The 16,772-nt window shown below is 47.6% G+C and overlaps 1 protein-coding gene across 2 annotated transcripts; it reads right to left on the bottom strand.

The window, feature by feature from the left end:
• Positions 1-104: 104 nt before the first annotated feature.
• Positions 105-16,293, bottom strand: WNT2 (Wnt family member 2). 2 transcript variants are annotated; one of them, XM_048051003.2, is made up of 5 exons: positions 15,978-16,293; positions 15,428-15,651; positions 12,656-12,933; positions 9,305-9,569; positions 105-1,292 (listed from the first exon to the last, which is right to left on the bottom strand). In XM_048051003.2, exons 1-5 carry the CDS (start codon positions 16,055-16,057, stop codon positions 1,063-1,065), a joined length of 1,077 nt encoding a protein of 358 aa, XP_047906960.1. In that variant the 5' UTR covers positions 16,058-16,293; the 3' UTR covers positions 105-1,062. The 2 variants fall into 2 exon arrangements, with proteins under 2 accessions (XP_047906960.1, XP_047906959.1); XM_048051002.2 differs by having other exon boundaries at positions 12,656-12,929; positions 15,978-16,114.
• Between the last annotated feature and the right edge of the window lie 479 nt (positions 16,294-16,772).

The following is a 16,772-nucleotide window of genomic DNA, read 5'->3' as shown; positions in this document are numbered from 1 at the left end:
ATCAAAGGCCAATGCACTCTTAACCAGCTGCAAGTTTGTGCAGCATGCATTCCGAGAAAAGCTCATTTGGAAGTCCCCATTGGAACTGAAAGTATAACTCTGAGCACATTTATATTAGGTTTATTAAATTTAAAAGAACATAAGAGTTGATAGATTCTTTAGAATGAAACCCAATTGTTATTAAGACACGGTATTGCTTTCTCCATCAGAATTCTGCAAATGTTTCAGTAAAATTCAGTAAATGAAAAATAGGAAATCTTATCCTTAGGTAGTTTAGTGTCCTGTCTCCAGCTGTCATTGGGCTGGAATTACTTTTCTTCGATTCTTCTGATAAAAAAAAAAAAAAAAAAAATCAGTGGTTAGTATTAATAACCTTTTATAAGTCCTTAAGGCAAATTTTCACAAATATATACCTAAGACATTAGCTTTGGCTCCTTAATAGCAGATGAGACTCTTGCAGTTGAACGCTTCCTGCTGCTCTTTGCTTTCCCCTACGGGCCAGTCTCTGCCCAACACACCTCACAGCCCAGCGCTGTAAGGGCCACCACAGCACACACACCACCCCACAGCAGATGGGTGGGCAAATTCACCTCTGGTAAAGCCCCAAAATCATCCTGGCCACAAAGTTTTCCAGGGAGGAGTCCCTGCTCAGGGCCCAGGCCTCAGCCCAGTAGGCCGAGCGCCCAGGGCATGGCTGTGAGCAGCACCAGGCCCTCGGCAGGAGGCCGTAGCAACCCCCACATTTGGTGGCATCCAGTACGAAATGGCTCATCCTGACGTCTCGCCGCGTGCCCGGTGGCAGGAAGGACTTGCCGCAAGGAGCTCAGAGTTGTGTGTTGGCTGGGACAGCCCCAACAGAAGCAGCTCCTTCCAGCGCGGCAGCGGTTGTTAACACAAACCGTGCAACAATGCGGTTATGTGGAGATGTGAACACTGCAGAGTTTGTAAGAGTCATTGAGCAGCTTCTGTGTAACGAAAGGCGAAGGCAAAACCGGCGTAAATCCAGCAGAGGCCTCGGAAGCATTCCCTGCGTGGACCAGGCAGGGCGGCAGTACCCAAACGTCATGTCCGGGACGTCCAGCCGGCGCTCTTGGGCGCCTTGCAGGTGTGGACATCCACCACCTCCAGGCAGTCCTGGCAGCGCACGGCACAGCACCAGTGGAACTTGCACTCGCATTTCGTCATCCTGCTGACGCGCGAGGTGTCGTAGCCTCGGCCGCAGCACATCACCTCGCAGCTGTCCATGCCGCGGGACGTCTGGTTGCAAACCCGGCCGGCCGTCCCTGGGGACCCTGCAAGGGGAAGGCAGCGGAGGTCACTCAAAAGAGCAGGGGGTGGGTTTTAAGGGAGGACAGAGAGCATACAAAAACAGGAAAAAGAGACATCGTTTGTGAGGTATCTGTTCCTGCAACATCACGATGCTCCACAGAGGAGCTGTGGGAGGGCTGCCAGACCCCAAACCACTACATCCAGGGCTGCAAGGGACGCGCGGGGCAGTGCCCCTGCTGCTGAAGGTTGGAGTCTCTGCCAAACCCAACACCACAGTGGGCTTTTTGGGTGCTGGGGCACTGGACCTTAGTTTACATACCCAGTGCACACCAGCCCAGGGAGTTGCTGATGATCTGTGCTACCACACATCCCCGCTGAACAAGTACAAAGGTTTCTGCTCCTTCCTGATACAGAACGCATGAAATTGATTTACAGCCTGCTATGGACAGAAGGAGGGCAGGGAGACATCCCGCGCCTCTCTGCAGCTCTCTAGAGCAACTTGAACAGCTCTGCCCATCCCCAGGAGGCACAAAGTGGCTGGATTCACCCCTTGAAGGCATCTCCTACCCAAACTGCTACTGTGCCACACATCTAACACAAACGTATCTCAGGGTTCACTTTAGTTTGAGAGGGTTCGACAGATTATTCTTATCCACCTGAAAACTTCATAGAAACTCATTGCTTAGCCTAATTTCAGGCAGAGCCATAAGATAAACATCGTGCTGGCATTTTCTTTAGACCAAACAATAGCTATATTCTTCCGTTCTTGGCCAAAATGGAATCTCCTAAATAATGACTGCAGTCACTGAATTGATTGGGAAAATTTTACAAAGTGTATCTGTGTGGTTTTATTATCATCCAGTGGTACAGTTATTTCATAGGTGTACATGAAAAAATTAACCTTCTAAGAGAATAAAATGCATGCAGATATTAATTCAAATTTGCATGAAGTAGGATAGCAAATCATTCCTAATTAATAAAAACCTGAGATGTAATTTGTAATTACTGAAAATCCAAGCTGCATTAACTCTTTTTTCCCTCCCTATGGTGCACTCATGGTTGCACCTCATGGCTGCATGTGCCACCGCTGCTGTACTGAAGCACTTCAGCACGTACCAGCATGCGCTGTCCGACAGTTTCCCCTGTCCCCACTGTCCCCAGCACCAAGGACACATCCCATTTTTTGGCCCTGGACCCAGGGCCACACAGGCGCTGAGTGGTCTCAGGCACTGGAGTGCAGCCACCTTCTCAGACCGCCGTCTTTCATGACGGGTGCATGACTAGCACGGTGTGGGAGATTTTGCTCTTTTTACATTGAATCAGGACACGCTTCAACTGAAGTCCTAGAGGAGAGCTTCAGTCCCCCAACGGCAGCTCAGCCTTCTCTCCCATAGCCTATAATCCATTTTACTTAAATATTTAGATATTCATTGGGCCACAAACAGAAGCATACACCTGGAAAGCTTTGATTTCAAATGACAGCATCACAGAAAGGCCGAGGTTGGCAGGGCCCTCTGGAGCCCACCTGGTACAAGCCCCCGCTCAAGCTTGCTGCTGTGGCCAATACACGAGCTGAAGGTGCCACCTCAGGAAGGAGGTGGCCCGAATGGAGGGCCACATGCCTGGCTCCCTCGCTGGCCAGCCAGCACGGAGCAGGAGGAGAGGGCACACGGAATGTGCAGTGTGGCTGCAGACATGCTCTGGTCCCCAGCCCAGGCTGCTCTGCCTGGCTAGGCTCTGCTGTCCCCATCTCAGCCCTGTCCCCAGTTTGCCCAGCTCTGCCCAGCACCGGGGCAGGAGGGGAGCTCGGGGGCAGGCTGAAGTCTTTTCTGTTTGAGGGAACACCTGACATCGGTGTAGAAACCAGTGAAGGACCTGGGAGGATGCAGAGCTGCGTGACTTGCCCGTGGTCACATCGGAAGCCTGTGGCAGAAACAAACCAGACCCTCCTTGCAGGCTACCGTGCTCGCCTTGATCCATGAGGCAGCACAAAGAGCAGGAAGAGCTGCGTGGTGCTGTGCTCGTGCAGCCCACAGACACAACTATCGCATCCCAGGCTGTGCAAAATGCCTTCAGCTGAATAACCACGTTTATAGGGGCTTGTCCTGGGGGTTTACCATGCTGATGTGGCCCAGTAACAAAGTCCTGGGGTGCCTTGGCTGTGTGTTGTGGTATGTCAAGGACAATAATCTGTAATAACCGTGATTCGGGTTAGATTTCAAACTGCTATGGGAGGAAGACCTCACGCCAACCTCTGCGATAAGGTCAAGGGGATTCATCGAGAACTGCTGTGATGAGGTGCGGGAGCTTTCCCGGGAAGGTGCAGCAGCATTCCTCAGCTGAGGCACAGGTTATTTCCCAGCCCCAAAGTTCTGATTTCCAGATGTTTGAGGAAATCAGACAGCAGCCAAGAGAACCTGAATGGGAAACTCCCACCGATTTCTATGGGAGTTTTGCCACTGACTTCAAAAAGAAAATGATTTCATCCCTTAGCAGACAGTCAAAAGCCAGTATCATCTGATGTCACCCACCACACACAACCAGCAGTACTGTGCCACTAGGGGAGGAGACCACATCATCCACAGAACCTGGTGAAAGAGTAAGGTTCATAGCAAGGCTTAGCTCCTGAGCAAAGCCAATGCTTTTGAGAAGTTCAAAGAGCCCCTTCAGCATCGCTGTGGCTCTGCTGGAGCCTGAGGAGAGTCCCTGGTCGCCTGCCCCCACCAGGGAAAGCAGGACATGGAGCAGCCCATGCTGGCACTCCACCACTGGGGACTGACAGACACCTCCAACTCTTTGTCAACATTCAACACACACTCAGCTCGCCTCAACGTAAAGCTCTTGCCGAAACAAATTCAGCTACGACACATGCACACACAAAACCCATTCCCTTTCATGAGACAGAGGATGAGCAATAGCTGACAGAGCAGCCACACACATCACGGCACTCCTTGGAGGTGCTCCAGCACCGAGGCCACCAGCAGAAACTGAGCAAAAGGGCAGGATTTTCTGTTCCTGCCCTGCTACCTGCAGCGCACCTCCTCATCACGTAAGAGGCAGGACTGTGTTCTAACTCGCAGAGAGTTTTCGTGCAACCTCTTTGTTTTTAGTTCAAGTTTCAGAATTGCCATGCCAACACACAACATCGTACCTGCCAAGATATCCACAGGTTTGAATACTGCCAACTTTATGGCCTGTACATCAAACCCTTTCTTTCTTCTTGGTTTGCACAGTTATTTTCTTGAGCAAACGTATGGAAAGTTGAAAATTACTTTCTCTCCATTCCTAAAGCACTACAATGACTTTATTTCTCTATAACATGAGATTTTCCCTTCTGTTTCTATTGATTAAAAATCTGGCTTCAAGCAATAAAGTTCATTACTCAACATGCACATTAAATAATAATAATAAAAAAAAATTAAAACCGTGATAACAATAACCAAGTTTCCACACTTGCATTTTGGAAAACAAATAAATAAATAAATAAAAGCAAGTATTGACAGAAAAGCGACTCTGAAGGTACTTTTTAAATCAAGAAATACGAGGGCCCTACACACACCAGACAAGTACAGGCGGGTCTGAGGGGACAGGCAGCACCCTCGGGAAGCAGCCTTGTCTGGAAGACCCGGGGTTTTGCAGGCCAGCAACGAAGAAACAGAAACATATCGATAAAAGAAGAGCTTATCCAGATTCAGTTGACAGTAAATATGTGTCTGACTCCAATTCCCATAGCCATTAATAGCTGCCACAGTCCTCCAGCTCCAAGAGGATCCTCGGGCGCTGGTGTGGCCTGTTCCTGAGGGCAGCCCCCAGGCCCCTCAGGGACGAGCGCCTGCCCTGACTGAGGGCCGGGACTTCGCCCAACGCGTTGCCGGTGCAAACGCTGGGAGATGTAGGCCAAGTATTCACACAGGGAACAACTTAGCGAAAAGTTTCTGACAGAGATCAACATGGGTTTCTCTCCACAGGCTGCATACTTCGAGTGCTAACACGTCTCACCCAACACCAATACTTTGCAGGCTGTAATTTAATTTCACATTTTTCTTTCACTCCAGATTTGGCCTTCCTTATTCATCTCAGAAATGTAGCACATGGCTTAGATGGGGCGGTAAGGGATAAAAAATAACCCTGTGAAGGAGTCCCCAGCCACAGCCACATGCCCACTTGTCGGGGACTCGGGAGACTGGTACCACACGTTCCTGAGCCAGGTGTGCCACCCCCAGCCCATGTGCAGACAGAGGCAGCGATGCTGGCTTTGATGGCACCCAAACTGGGACCAAATGAGTGTTGGGAGAAACCTGTGGGTAACTCAGAATAGCTTGGGGTACGTCTCAGAAGGGTTTTCAGCAGGTCCTGAGAACATCTGCACATGGGCAGGACCCATCTCTTCGCTCCACCACCATCTTCAGGGGGCCAAAGCCTTGCTGCTACCACAACAATTGCAAGAAGTCAACCCTTGCTCAGCAAGGTGATCCTGCTATCTCATCCACCTTGGAGAAGTGCTCTCTCAACTTCATCCCAGCTACCCCAAGCACATAACCAAGCTCAGCCTGCACTAAACCCTGGGGTAAGTTAAGTGGGAGTCTCCCTGTAGAAGGAGGTTTCACCCAAACACTGCCCAAGCTTTTTGGTTGCTCTGCACAAATTAATTCTTAATAAACCTGATGGACTTTTTTTTTTTTTTAAGAACACATTACTCTGCTTTAACAGACTCTACAAACAACAGCCCATAATAGAGGACCTACCAGTTAACTGGTGATGTCCGTGATATGGCTGCTCATGCGCTTATTCCCAAAGCATTCTCCGCTTTTGCACTAGTATATTCAAAATGTGATAAACTTGCTACAGTTTTCAATCAACCTAGCCTGCATGGATGGTAAAGTGGCAACATTTTAAAAATTAACCTGTTTCTACCAGAAGCTTACAAGCAGACAAAGGAGGCTTTTGTTTAGGGCATTTCTGAGGTGAAGTTGCACATTAGGGATATACTAGTACATGCTACACCTGGGATGCCACCAGTGAAACCTTCACGTTATTTCCTTTTGCAGCATTATCATCTCTAAGCAGTCTCTCTGTGTATAGTCCTGGGTATGCTTTTATTGATTTTAGCAGTTGGCAATTCATGTTAATATAAGGGAACACCATGCAAAGCGTGTCAAAATTTGTAAGTTCACAACAAGGTTTTCAAAAGCCCTCTTGGATGTCCAACTTCTGTTTCTATTGAACTATGAGTATAAAAACGTAGAAAAAAAAAGATTTTTGCTTCCACCTGAGCAGAATCCAGTGACTTCTGAACACCTGTGAAACCATCCTTTGGTCCTTTTCTAAAAGTCATGAAATCTTAATGCTAGATAGAAGTGGTTGGCTTATTACGCGCTCTTGCTATTAAGCGAGTTGCTATTAGTGGTTTCCACAAATTATCTCTCTCCCAAAAGCAATGACTCCTCTTTTCCTTCTAGGAAAAAAATAATAATACTGCAGTTTTCACTTTGCAGGGGTGATTCATGTACGTACGTCCAACTGCCCCTCCCGGACAGACTACTGGGGTGTATCCAGTGACAGCACCCTCCAATGGCTGCCTGCCACCAGAGAGAAAAGCCAAAGCTACAAGCTCCAACAGGAGGAGGCGAGATGTGGGGTTTTTTTGGATAGATCGCTGGTGATACAACTCCTGAGTACCTTTAATTTACTGGTTTATGTGTATTAACACACCCAAGCCACAGAGGATACTGGCTTTGTCATTTCACAGTTTGTGAAGCTGTCTCCTGGTCAAGCTGCAATGCTTCATAAAATGTGCTCTGGGAATCCTTCGTTCAGCCCTGATACTAATCAAACTCCAGATTCACGGTTTTTCTGAAGCACTAAATTGCTTGAATTCCCTGGAGAATGAAAGGCAGAGCTATATTCAAGGGCATAATAAAGTACAGTGGTATTACATTTAGCTGACACTGAGATGCTGTCCGCATATTTCCAAACTCAAACTTCTATAATCTCATTTAATTTAACCTCCAATCATCTAACAGGGCCAATGCTCTGGAGTGCTCAACAGGGCAAAATAAAACTAATCAAGAAAAAATGCTGCTCAGCTGCTGATGTTATCTCTGTTGAACTCAGATCAGCTTGTGTTTATCTGATTCTTTCTTTGCTCCATGAGAGTAGCAGGCAATCCCGCAGAATTGTTCCCTTTCCCATTGAAGGTTTACTACAGCTTTCCAAAAATGTGCTCTTCAAAACAACCACATTCTCAGGATTCTGAGCGGCAAAGAAACGCCTCATCTGAAGTGTTATCTGGGGATGAGCAAAAGCATATGTCAGGCTGCGATCTCCGGGTGGGCTTGACAGCACCAGGCAAGCGAGCAGAGCACACTGCGGTGACAAACGCCCAGTCTCCTCCACGATAACAAGCCTGACATGTTAGGCTAGGCTTACTGCAGAGATGATTAAATGGCTTTTTGACATAGAAGTGGCTCGTGCACTGACTCTCCTTTTAAGGGGAAAAATATCACAGATCTTACAGTGAGAAAAGCAGCTTCAAGAAATGAGTTTTGAATAAAACCTGGTCTGCAAAGAAATCAAGTTTTGAATAAATCCCAGTCTCTGCACAATGCCACAATATGCCCATTTATTCACCTGGATTAAAGTATTAGATTTTATGGTATCGGTCACTACTCAAGGAACAATATGCTCTTGTGCAGGTAATAAGTACCACCTGCAAAAGCCATAAATAACATTTAGAATTACCTTGACTACTTAACTAACCAGGAACACTACACGATGTAAGTGTACTGGATGAAATTCTGGGTTCACTGAAGTCAATAGTACATGACCAGGATTTCACATATTGTTCTTATTTAAGTACAGTTGTTTTGCAATGCCTGTTCCAAGTAAACTTGGATTGTAAATACACAGTGGTGCCAAAAAGAGCTAAGCTGCGTTGCTATCCAGATACTTATGGATGTGTCATACCGGGTGCACTCTGGTACGTTATACAACCTATTAATTAGTTCCACAGCATCTTTCATACATTACTCAGTCTCTCTCTCTTTTCCAAATTTGTTTTTTGTTTTTTTTTTTTAGTTGTTCTTTTTTCTTTAGTTGTTTTTTAATTCTTAATTGCCACATCAGGAAATGCTACATGCTGCTCAAGAGCTGTTAGCATGCTTAGCGTTGCTTGGCAATGCCTTGAACCCTGGAACTTTGTTAAGGGTGCCTCTACTGAAAGCCTCTACTGAAACCTCTGAAAGCAGAAACATTCAGTGTTAACAGCAGCCCTGAAACTTCATCTCTTCCCACTGGGGCTGGCACGACTCTGCAGAAAACATGATAGTAGTCACGGACCGAGCAAAGGCTGACTTACAGAGAGGAGTAAGCACTGTGTCTTTGGATGCAGGGTGCTTTGCCCCACTGACGTGCACTCCTGCAGTCACCTGCACTTCCTCCAGCCACCTTGCACCGCGCTACGGTGCGCTGACTGGTGCCAGAGCAGAGCTGCCAGATCTCATGCCTGTGGGGAGAGGGGCGTCTGCTGCTAGAGACTGTCCACAACGAGCTGTGAGGAATGTGCAGATAAAGGACACCTGTCTCTTGGGACTTTACAATACGGAAGAGACGCAGCGTAACTGAGGTGGTTCCATGGGGACAACACAGGACTCGGTTCTGCTGCAGTTACACCTGGCAGCCCTGCACTGAGCTATGGGATACAACTGTACACGCGGCTGCATTATGGCACAGACCAGCTTCCAGAGCATAGCTCAAACTTGTCCCAAAAGCAACCTTTGCCTTGCAGAGTCTCCATGGTTCCATAGTATCTGGAAGAAACTGCTGAATTGTATTAGAACTGGCTATCGTACATCTAGAGACACTGAGGAGCTATCATTCTTGTGCAGAGCCATCCTTCCAGAACATCTTCCTTCCTGTTTCCTGCTGGTTATATGCATGGATTTATATATATACACTCATTAATAATGATATTTTTTGACCTGCAAAGTACAAATGTCTGAAATAAAACCATTCATGTGTAATGATAGAGGCTTACCTACATCCCTGTCCCTGATACAGTAGTCTGGAGAGCTTTCAAAGTATACCAGGTCATTCTTAGTTGGCTTCTTAAATCTCTTATTAGCCACAGTGAAACCCGTGCCATCTTGATTCATGACCACCTGAATCGCTCCATTGTATTTCTTCCACAGATAATCTCCTGTTTTCCTAAAGTCTGCCATGGCCAGCCAACAGGTCCTTAGAGTGCATGATCCACTCACACCGTGACATTTGCACTCCTGTTTCAAAAACCGCTTCACGGCCTGTTTAGAAACGCAGTAAAATATACACAGGTAAAACAAACTGTCATTCAAGCTTCTCAATCCTTTTCCATTGATCCTGTAATGCCAGGCTTGCAATGGGTCTTGAAACCACGGTCTGTAGTGACACCCACTGGTAGCATCAAGTCAGCCTCGCATGGTGGGTCTGCTCTGCTTGCTTTTCTCAACCATACTACCAATCCTCCGAGGGTGTCCTTACCTCCCCCCCCGCCAGTCACCCCCAAAGACCTATAGCACAATGTAATGACAGATCACAGCTCGGACAGAAGGAAATAATTTGGGTAACGGATAGAATTGCTCAGCCCCTCGATAGGTGAAGGTAACCCATTGCACCATTGCTCAAGCTGAAGCACCGCCATACTGAGCGTCCCTATCTCAAGCTTCATGGAGTTGCTCTTTGACATGAACACTTATGTTGTATGGAAGAAAAATTCAGAGAATACCGTGAGATTTCCAGTGCTGAAATGTTAATGGAAATTGTATTGCAATCAGGTCTAAATTTACCATGAAAAAGTTGACTAAACAGTCCGACTAATCAAACAGCTCTTAGGCATGGTGTCTAAATGCCTATGCAGATATAGATGGTGTTTTAATTATTGCCTAGAAAATCGTGTTTCATATTAAAGTGTTTTTGCAGAGCCTCTACAAAACACCATATCTAGGCTAGGCATTTGATCTACACACAAAAAATAGGGTATTTGTAAAATGCTTATAAACATTTTAACAAACATTTTAGAGTACGACCTTCGTTAGTTTGCAGTGGAGAGATCACCTTCATCATTAATTTAATGTCTGGATAGCATGAAAGCCATTTCAGCTTCATCTCAAACATTTAAACTATCTATATGATGTTAGGGAACAACAGATGAGTTCGTATACAATAAATATTTCATTCCTAATTCTGAAGACACGGATATTTGATCTATACATATTATGCCTTAAGGGTTCATGAAATACGAACATTTTAGAGTTTGCATAAGGGGAACAGCATCACGGGAAGAAGATAACAGAGAGAAAAGGTGCGTGACCAGAAGTGACACTGATGCACAGCAGGGCAGTGGTTCCCATTCAAGCACTTAGTAATGAAGTAAGAATGTGTTATGTAGCCAAAGTATGTTTCTTTTTCTTTCCAACCTGTAAGCGTTTTTTGTGACTACTTCAAAGGAAAATTAGGACTGGGATTCTGCTCAGAAAGGGATTTAGGCAGATGCTTGGTTTTAACTATCTGAGAAACTACAGGTACACTTAAAATAACTTGTTGGACTGAGGCCTTGAATACCTGAAGCACATCAGGATGCAGCACTTATTTTGCAAGTGGTGTCCCTGTGCTAATACACAGCATATTACTTTGCACGATTCCTATGAGATTACTATAAATACTTATTCAGTGTATTTTTGAATTAGTAAAATCCAAAGAGTCTAGATTCAAGATGAACCTATCAACACGGGACTCCCTTTTCGGTGGTGTGAAAAGGAGGAGGGCGCAGCTGGCCTCATGCACACCTGGATGCCAGGCTTGTGGATGGGCTGGGGTAGCGAGGTGCCTGCAAAACTCAGCCTACACTACTGAACCGTGGGTGCAGACCAGCACCACTTCCTGTAAAGCAGGCCCTAAAGCATATGAGAATGCGTTGATTATTTTTAATAAATCAAAAAAACTACCTGCTTACCAATACTGTCTTACTATTTTGCATATATATATATTTAAATTTACTAATATATTTGATTGTCATATAAAGAACTTTATGGCATGGAACTAATTCACCCCCATAAAGCCTTTGCTTGTGCTGTAGACTGCAGTCTCTTTTGGGCAGTAACATACCAGCAGCTATATTAGCTTGGTTCCCCCCCAGCTGTATATTACAACCATGCCACTGATCTGAATAGCCTCATCTGACTGTGTTATATATTAGTTGTACCTGCTGGTAATAAACAGGCGCAACAAAGATGCTGTTGGAGAAAAATCATCTGCTTTCAGTAAAAGTCATGACAATTGGATTTTTTTTTCTAATACAGGATAGTTAATATATTTTTATAGTATATTAAGGGAACTTTTTAATACAAAAAGATCAGAATATGAACAATTTACTTCCTACTGAATGTATTAAATTAAGGAGAACAAGACATGAGAAACAAGAAGGCTCTTCATGTTAGAAGTGTTAGGTGTAGCAATATAAAATATCTTTCCGTATTATTTCAGATGTTGCGGATGAAGTCAATTTTGAACACATTTTGAATAATGAAATAGCATATTCCAGCTATGTGCACTATTCTTATTACTTATCACCACTACCACCAAATATCGGTGCATGTCTTCCTCAGCCCTTGCACTAGCAGTGGGCGATACGCCCTATGATATGACTCCCTCCAGTCACCTGCAATAAATAACAGTGAAGATTCTTTTTGTTGAAATTAAATAATGGGATTTTCATACAATGTTTAGAGAAGGGTTTTTGTTGAGAGAAGGTTGAGGCTGAAGCCTTTTGGAGTTACATGTGTTAAGACTTCTGTTTTCTTAAAAAGTGAAGTAATTCTATTTTATCTCTGCCCATTCTGTGTGTCAGTTTACCATACACATAGAGGAATAGACAGTAATGTTTGTGTTTTGTTTTTTTTTTTAAATTTTCTCCAAGATATTTTGAATTTGCTCTTTAATAGTCCCACCTGCTCTTCAGTGTGATCTTCAGCCTCTCTTAGGAACTTCTATTTTTTATTAATCAGAAGTAAAACTCCTCCATATATAAGGGTTAGGTGTAAGGATTAGGCTCGAAACAAAACCTCCACCCACACTGACCCTACGAAGACTTGTTCTTCTGTTCATCTTCCTACACAAGGAATCATTGAATGGACTTGGTGTGGGGCACTGATGAGCAACAGCTCTTTCTGTATGTGGAACCCCCCGTCACACTGAACCTTCAAGGGGGATGGAAATGGCATCTTGGTCTTCCACTCATCCCGTACTCTTTCCTAACTGTTGAGACTGGCCAGCGAGAGCCAGCAGGTACCTGCCCCAACACCGTGAGAGCTCACAGCGAGCATTTCCAGGCATCTGGGGGATGGACACCCACCTTCCTTCCAGCCCTGTTGTTGTGCAGGTTCATCAGCGCTCTCGCGTCTTTGCCTTTCCTCTCTTTGGCATCCACGAAGGCTCTGGCGAATTTAACACCATAGTCAATGTTATCGCTGCAGCCGCCCCAGTCGAAATGGCCCTTGCTGTCCTTCGCAGAGCCTTTCTTCTTGGGATCACAGGAGCAGGATTTCAGCTCTCCTTGGCTACATGCCCTCGTGATAGCAAAAACTACCCCAGCGGAGGAGATGGCGTGGACAAAAGCAGATTCCCGACTGCCTGAAACAAAAAGGCTGCTTTACAAATCGTTGAGGTAGCTGCTCTGAGCAGCTATCCTAACAGTTAAAAGTCAGCTATCCTGGACTTTTTGCTAAGCAAAACTGGGCTGAAATCGCACAAATGCATGTTCCCCGGAGTCAGAATTAGTCATGGCTTAAACTTGGACCCCTCCCTGGTAAAAGCTCATCAATATAGTGTTGGAGTTGGAAAACATTAGAAGTTTGTTCCTGATATTGATTAATTTACTTTCACGGATCAGTTGTTTTGCACAGATACATGAACAGGACAGCTGGTGTTTCTATCCTGTTTCGTCGATTTAGAGAAATATATGAAGTGCTATTTTAGAGAGCAGTTTAAGAAGTCATTAAACAGGGACACTGAAACGACATGTACGTTGCAAAATCCTGCAACTGACTTTTGAAACTAGCTTTTCCTCTTCTGAGGCACTTGGAATAATCTTGCATGCTTCAAAGACAGTAGTGAGAAATCTTTGGGGTCTTTTTCCTGAAGATAAGTTAAATTTAACTTTTCTGTCTATAGCCAAGCCTGGTGGCCTTAGTTCATACAAACAAGTTCCATGAAATCAATGGCACTGCTTGTGTAATACTCCAAGCAGGATTTGACCTCGCAGATGTGACTTCCACACCCCAACTGCTCAGGCAGTTTTCCCTCCTGTTAACGAAGTTATTTTATTTTATTTTTATTAACAAATTTATTTTATCAAAGACCTTCTATATTTCTAGCCTATGCCTACTCCAGGGTACCTATTTCAATGCAATGACTGCTTAGGTTTATTTTTTAACTCTATCTTAAGATGTAATAATGTACAATACAGAGCTGTACTGTATTGACACAACTCTCTCTATGGTAACGGGACATTTTCAGCCTCAGGAAGGTTGGAAGGTTTTTTAGCACACAAATTGTGCAGTAGCTGGGGCCACTGGCCCATGATACCCGTTCTGAGCAGTCACCACCCTTAGATAATATCATTGTAGTAAGTAGGACCCCAAACAGTCAATGATGTTACCTGTAACTCCATTTTAGGGAAAATACAATGACTTCAGCATGACACTATATAACTTACTATTGAGCTTTTATATTCCAGCAGCATCTAGATGCTTCAAATATGAATGGCCCCTTGAGTTCTGTGTGCTGTGCAAACCTTCAGCAAACGACAGCTAAAAATTTGCAAAAGCACTGGGCAAACCCTGCTTTTTCCTACACTGGCTTCAAAATCACGCAGAAGTCTTGTTACAAATCACGCTCTTTGGAAGATTTCATTTCTGAGAAAACATGTTCAGAAACATTACAGCTTCTTAGCGTGTTAATTAAAAAGAAACACTTGATGTCGTTGGAAGAAAAATGTTTGAGTTTATTAAGTTAATCAAAAACATTTCATTTCAAATTAGAGCAATATCAGGCCATGTTTCCCATTGCAATCACTGCCTAATCAGGCTCAGCGTACAGCGCAGAAGCCTTGTGTCTAAATTCTCTCCTATAAGCCTGCAAGTGAAAATTTCAGTTTGGGGCAAACTGCGTTTTGACTTGTTTATGACATAACCTCCTCAGAACCAGGCCGTGCTCCACCAGACAAAAACCTCATCCAAAACTTCAGCTGAAAACTGCGGGTGACGTCGGCGGTGACTCACGAATAATTGCTAAGGGAACACGAAGATGGTTATGGGCAGTCACCGTTCAGCAGCAGCGGAGGCTGGCACTGAGCGGGGCTGCACGGGTGAAATCCCACTGCTCGGGTCCCTGTGGCAGGAACACAGGAGCCCTTGGAGAGGCTGCATGCTGCTCCACGCTTCCCAGGAGAAACGCTGCAGCAGGGACCGGCTTACGGGAGGCGTCGTCACCTGCCACCCCAGTGAGCTGGGATCCTCTTGGGATGCCAGCGGCCCCTTCCAGCACCCACTGGAGTGCTGAGGTCCCCAGCTGGGGCTGGGCAGCTGCGCTCTGGAGCCCCTGTTTCTCTATAGCCCTTTTTGGGGTGCATTATGTGCTGAAAAAAGGAGATGTGGGAACTGCACGGCCAACTGCTAAAATACCCAAATTCTCTTTCTGAACCAAAGGTCTTTATGCTTTGACAGTGGTTTTTAAGCAAAATAGCACTCTTGTCACAGGATCCCAGAATGGTTTGGGTTGGAAGGGACCTTAAAGGTGGACCTTTAAGGTGAACCACCCAGTTCCACCCCCCTGCCACGGGCAGGGACACCTCCCACCAGCCCAGGTTGCCCAAAGCCCCACCCAGCCTGGCTCTGAACACCTCCAGGGACGGGGCACCCACCCACAGCTTCTCTGGGCAGTCTTCCCCAGTGCCTCACCGCCCTCTGAGGGAGGAATTCCGTGCGATGACAGCACGCCTCACCTCGCCCTTCGCTTCTCTCCCGGGGTGCCTCAAGTGCTGACAGAGGGAGAGGCCGGTGCGCCCCATACCCCCCCGTCCCGCCCCACACCGCCATCCCGCCCCCGGCCCCCTCACCCCACTCACTGCGCAGCAGGACGCGGCCGAGCAGGCGCTGCCCCCTCTCCAGGGCGCTGCAGTCCCAGCGGTGCCGGCGGAACTGGTGCTGGCACTCGGCCGTCCAGGCGGCCACGCCGCGGCCGATGGAGAGCATGGCCTCGGGGTGCCGGCGGCACAGCTGCCGCTGCCGGCTCACCAGCCCCGGCACGTTGTCGCACATCACCCGCGACGAGCCCACGGCCCCCATGTACCTGCGGGAGGCAAGCGGCAGGGCAGCGGCGGCCCCGGGCTGGGGCAGGGACCCCCCTCACCCCCCTATACGTCCCCTCAGGGCGGCCCCCGAGCTCCGGGGGTCAAAGCAGCCCAAACCGGCGCTTAAAAACAAAATAGAAGCCCTGACCAAAATTAAATTACATCACCATCTGTATCCAGATGTTCTCTATTAAGCCCTGACATGCTTAGCGAGGTACCGCGCGTAGAGCCCGAGCCCTAGGTGTCTTCCGAAGGGCTCCCCCAGCGGGACACGTCCCTCTCTGGGACCTTTCCCCCCCCGGAGGGTCGGGGCTCCCCGGCTTACCACCATGAGGAGGCGACCCGCGGCGTGGCCCAGAGCAGGAGCAGGGGGAGCGGCCCCCAGATCCCGGCGAGCAAGTTCATGGTGGGAAGGCGGCGGCGGCGGTCAGCATCGGGGCAGGCGGCGGGCCGAGGGGAAAGCCCATGGAAGGAGGGGGCGCCGAGGGCTGGAGGTGGCTCCCGGGGGGCCAGGGGGTCCCCGGCGGCCTGGGCCGAGCCCCGCTCCCCGCTCCCCGCCGAGCCTCCCCGGCAGGCGCGGCACAACTGAGGGGCTGCTGCGGGCTGCCGGCGGACTGGGTGGGTTCGGGTTGTGTGGCGTTTTTTTTTTTCCCTGTAACGCTGATGGATGAAATGATGTCAAGAGACACTTGGGGGAAGAGGAGGAGGAGGGAACACCTCCGCTCGGGCCAGGAATCCCGATGAGCCAGTTGCTTCCCGCTAACCCTACAAGCGAGCAGCCGGCCCCAGGCACTGCAGTGGGGTCGGGGGCCTGGTGCCGGGATCCCCACGGCCCCCTAGCTCAGGGCCACCACCCCTGCCCCTGGGGGAACCGGCGCTGCCCCCTCCCCAAGCCCATCGTGATGCCAGCACCGGCCCCTCAGAGCTTTCAGGGGAAGCTGCAGGCTGCTGGGTGCAACTAAGCCCATTAGGCAACTTTTTCTCCCGCAGATGCTCCAAACCCCACAGCACACATTGTACGCGGAGGGAAAGGCCCTAGGGTAAGGTCACTAAATAACCCCGGGAGCACGGTGCTCTGCCCCGCTGCCTTCAGGTGCCAGCCCAGGTGAAAAAGCTGGGG

This window comes from Anser cygnoides, chromosome 1 (assembly GCF_040182565.1).
Source record: "Anser cygnoides isolate HZ-2024a breed goose chromosome 1, Taihu_goose_T2T_genome, whole genome shotgun sequence".
In the NCBI taxonomy this organism is placed as follows: domain Eukaryota; kingdom Metazoa; phylum Chordata; class Aves; order Anseriformes; family Anatidae; genus Anser; species Anser cygnoides.
Note: the sequence above shows the minus strand (reverse complement) of the source record. Positions and strands in the feature narration are given on the sequence as shown.

Bases quoted from the DNA above. Each gene is read 5' to 3' on its own strand.
- WNT2 (XM_048051003.2), bottom strand. From the start codon at position 16,057: ATGAACTTGCTCGCCGGGATCTGGGGGCCGCTCCCCCTGCTCCTGCTC. The intron at 15,652-15,977 runs GTAAGCCGGGGA...TGCCTCCCGCAG, and splicing joins CGGGTCGCCTCCTCATGGTG to GTACATGGGGGCCGTGGGCT. The intron at 12,934-15,427 runs GTGAGTGGGGTG...TTTTTGTTTCAG, and splicing joins CGGCCGCGTCCTGCTGCGCA to GCAGTCGGGAATCTGCTTTT.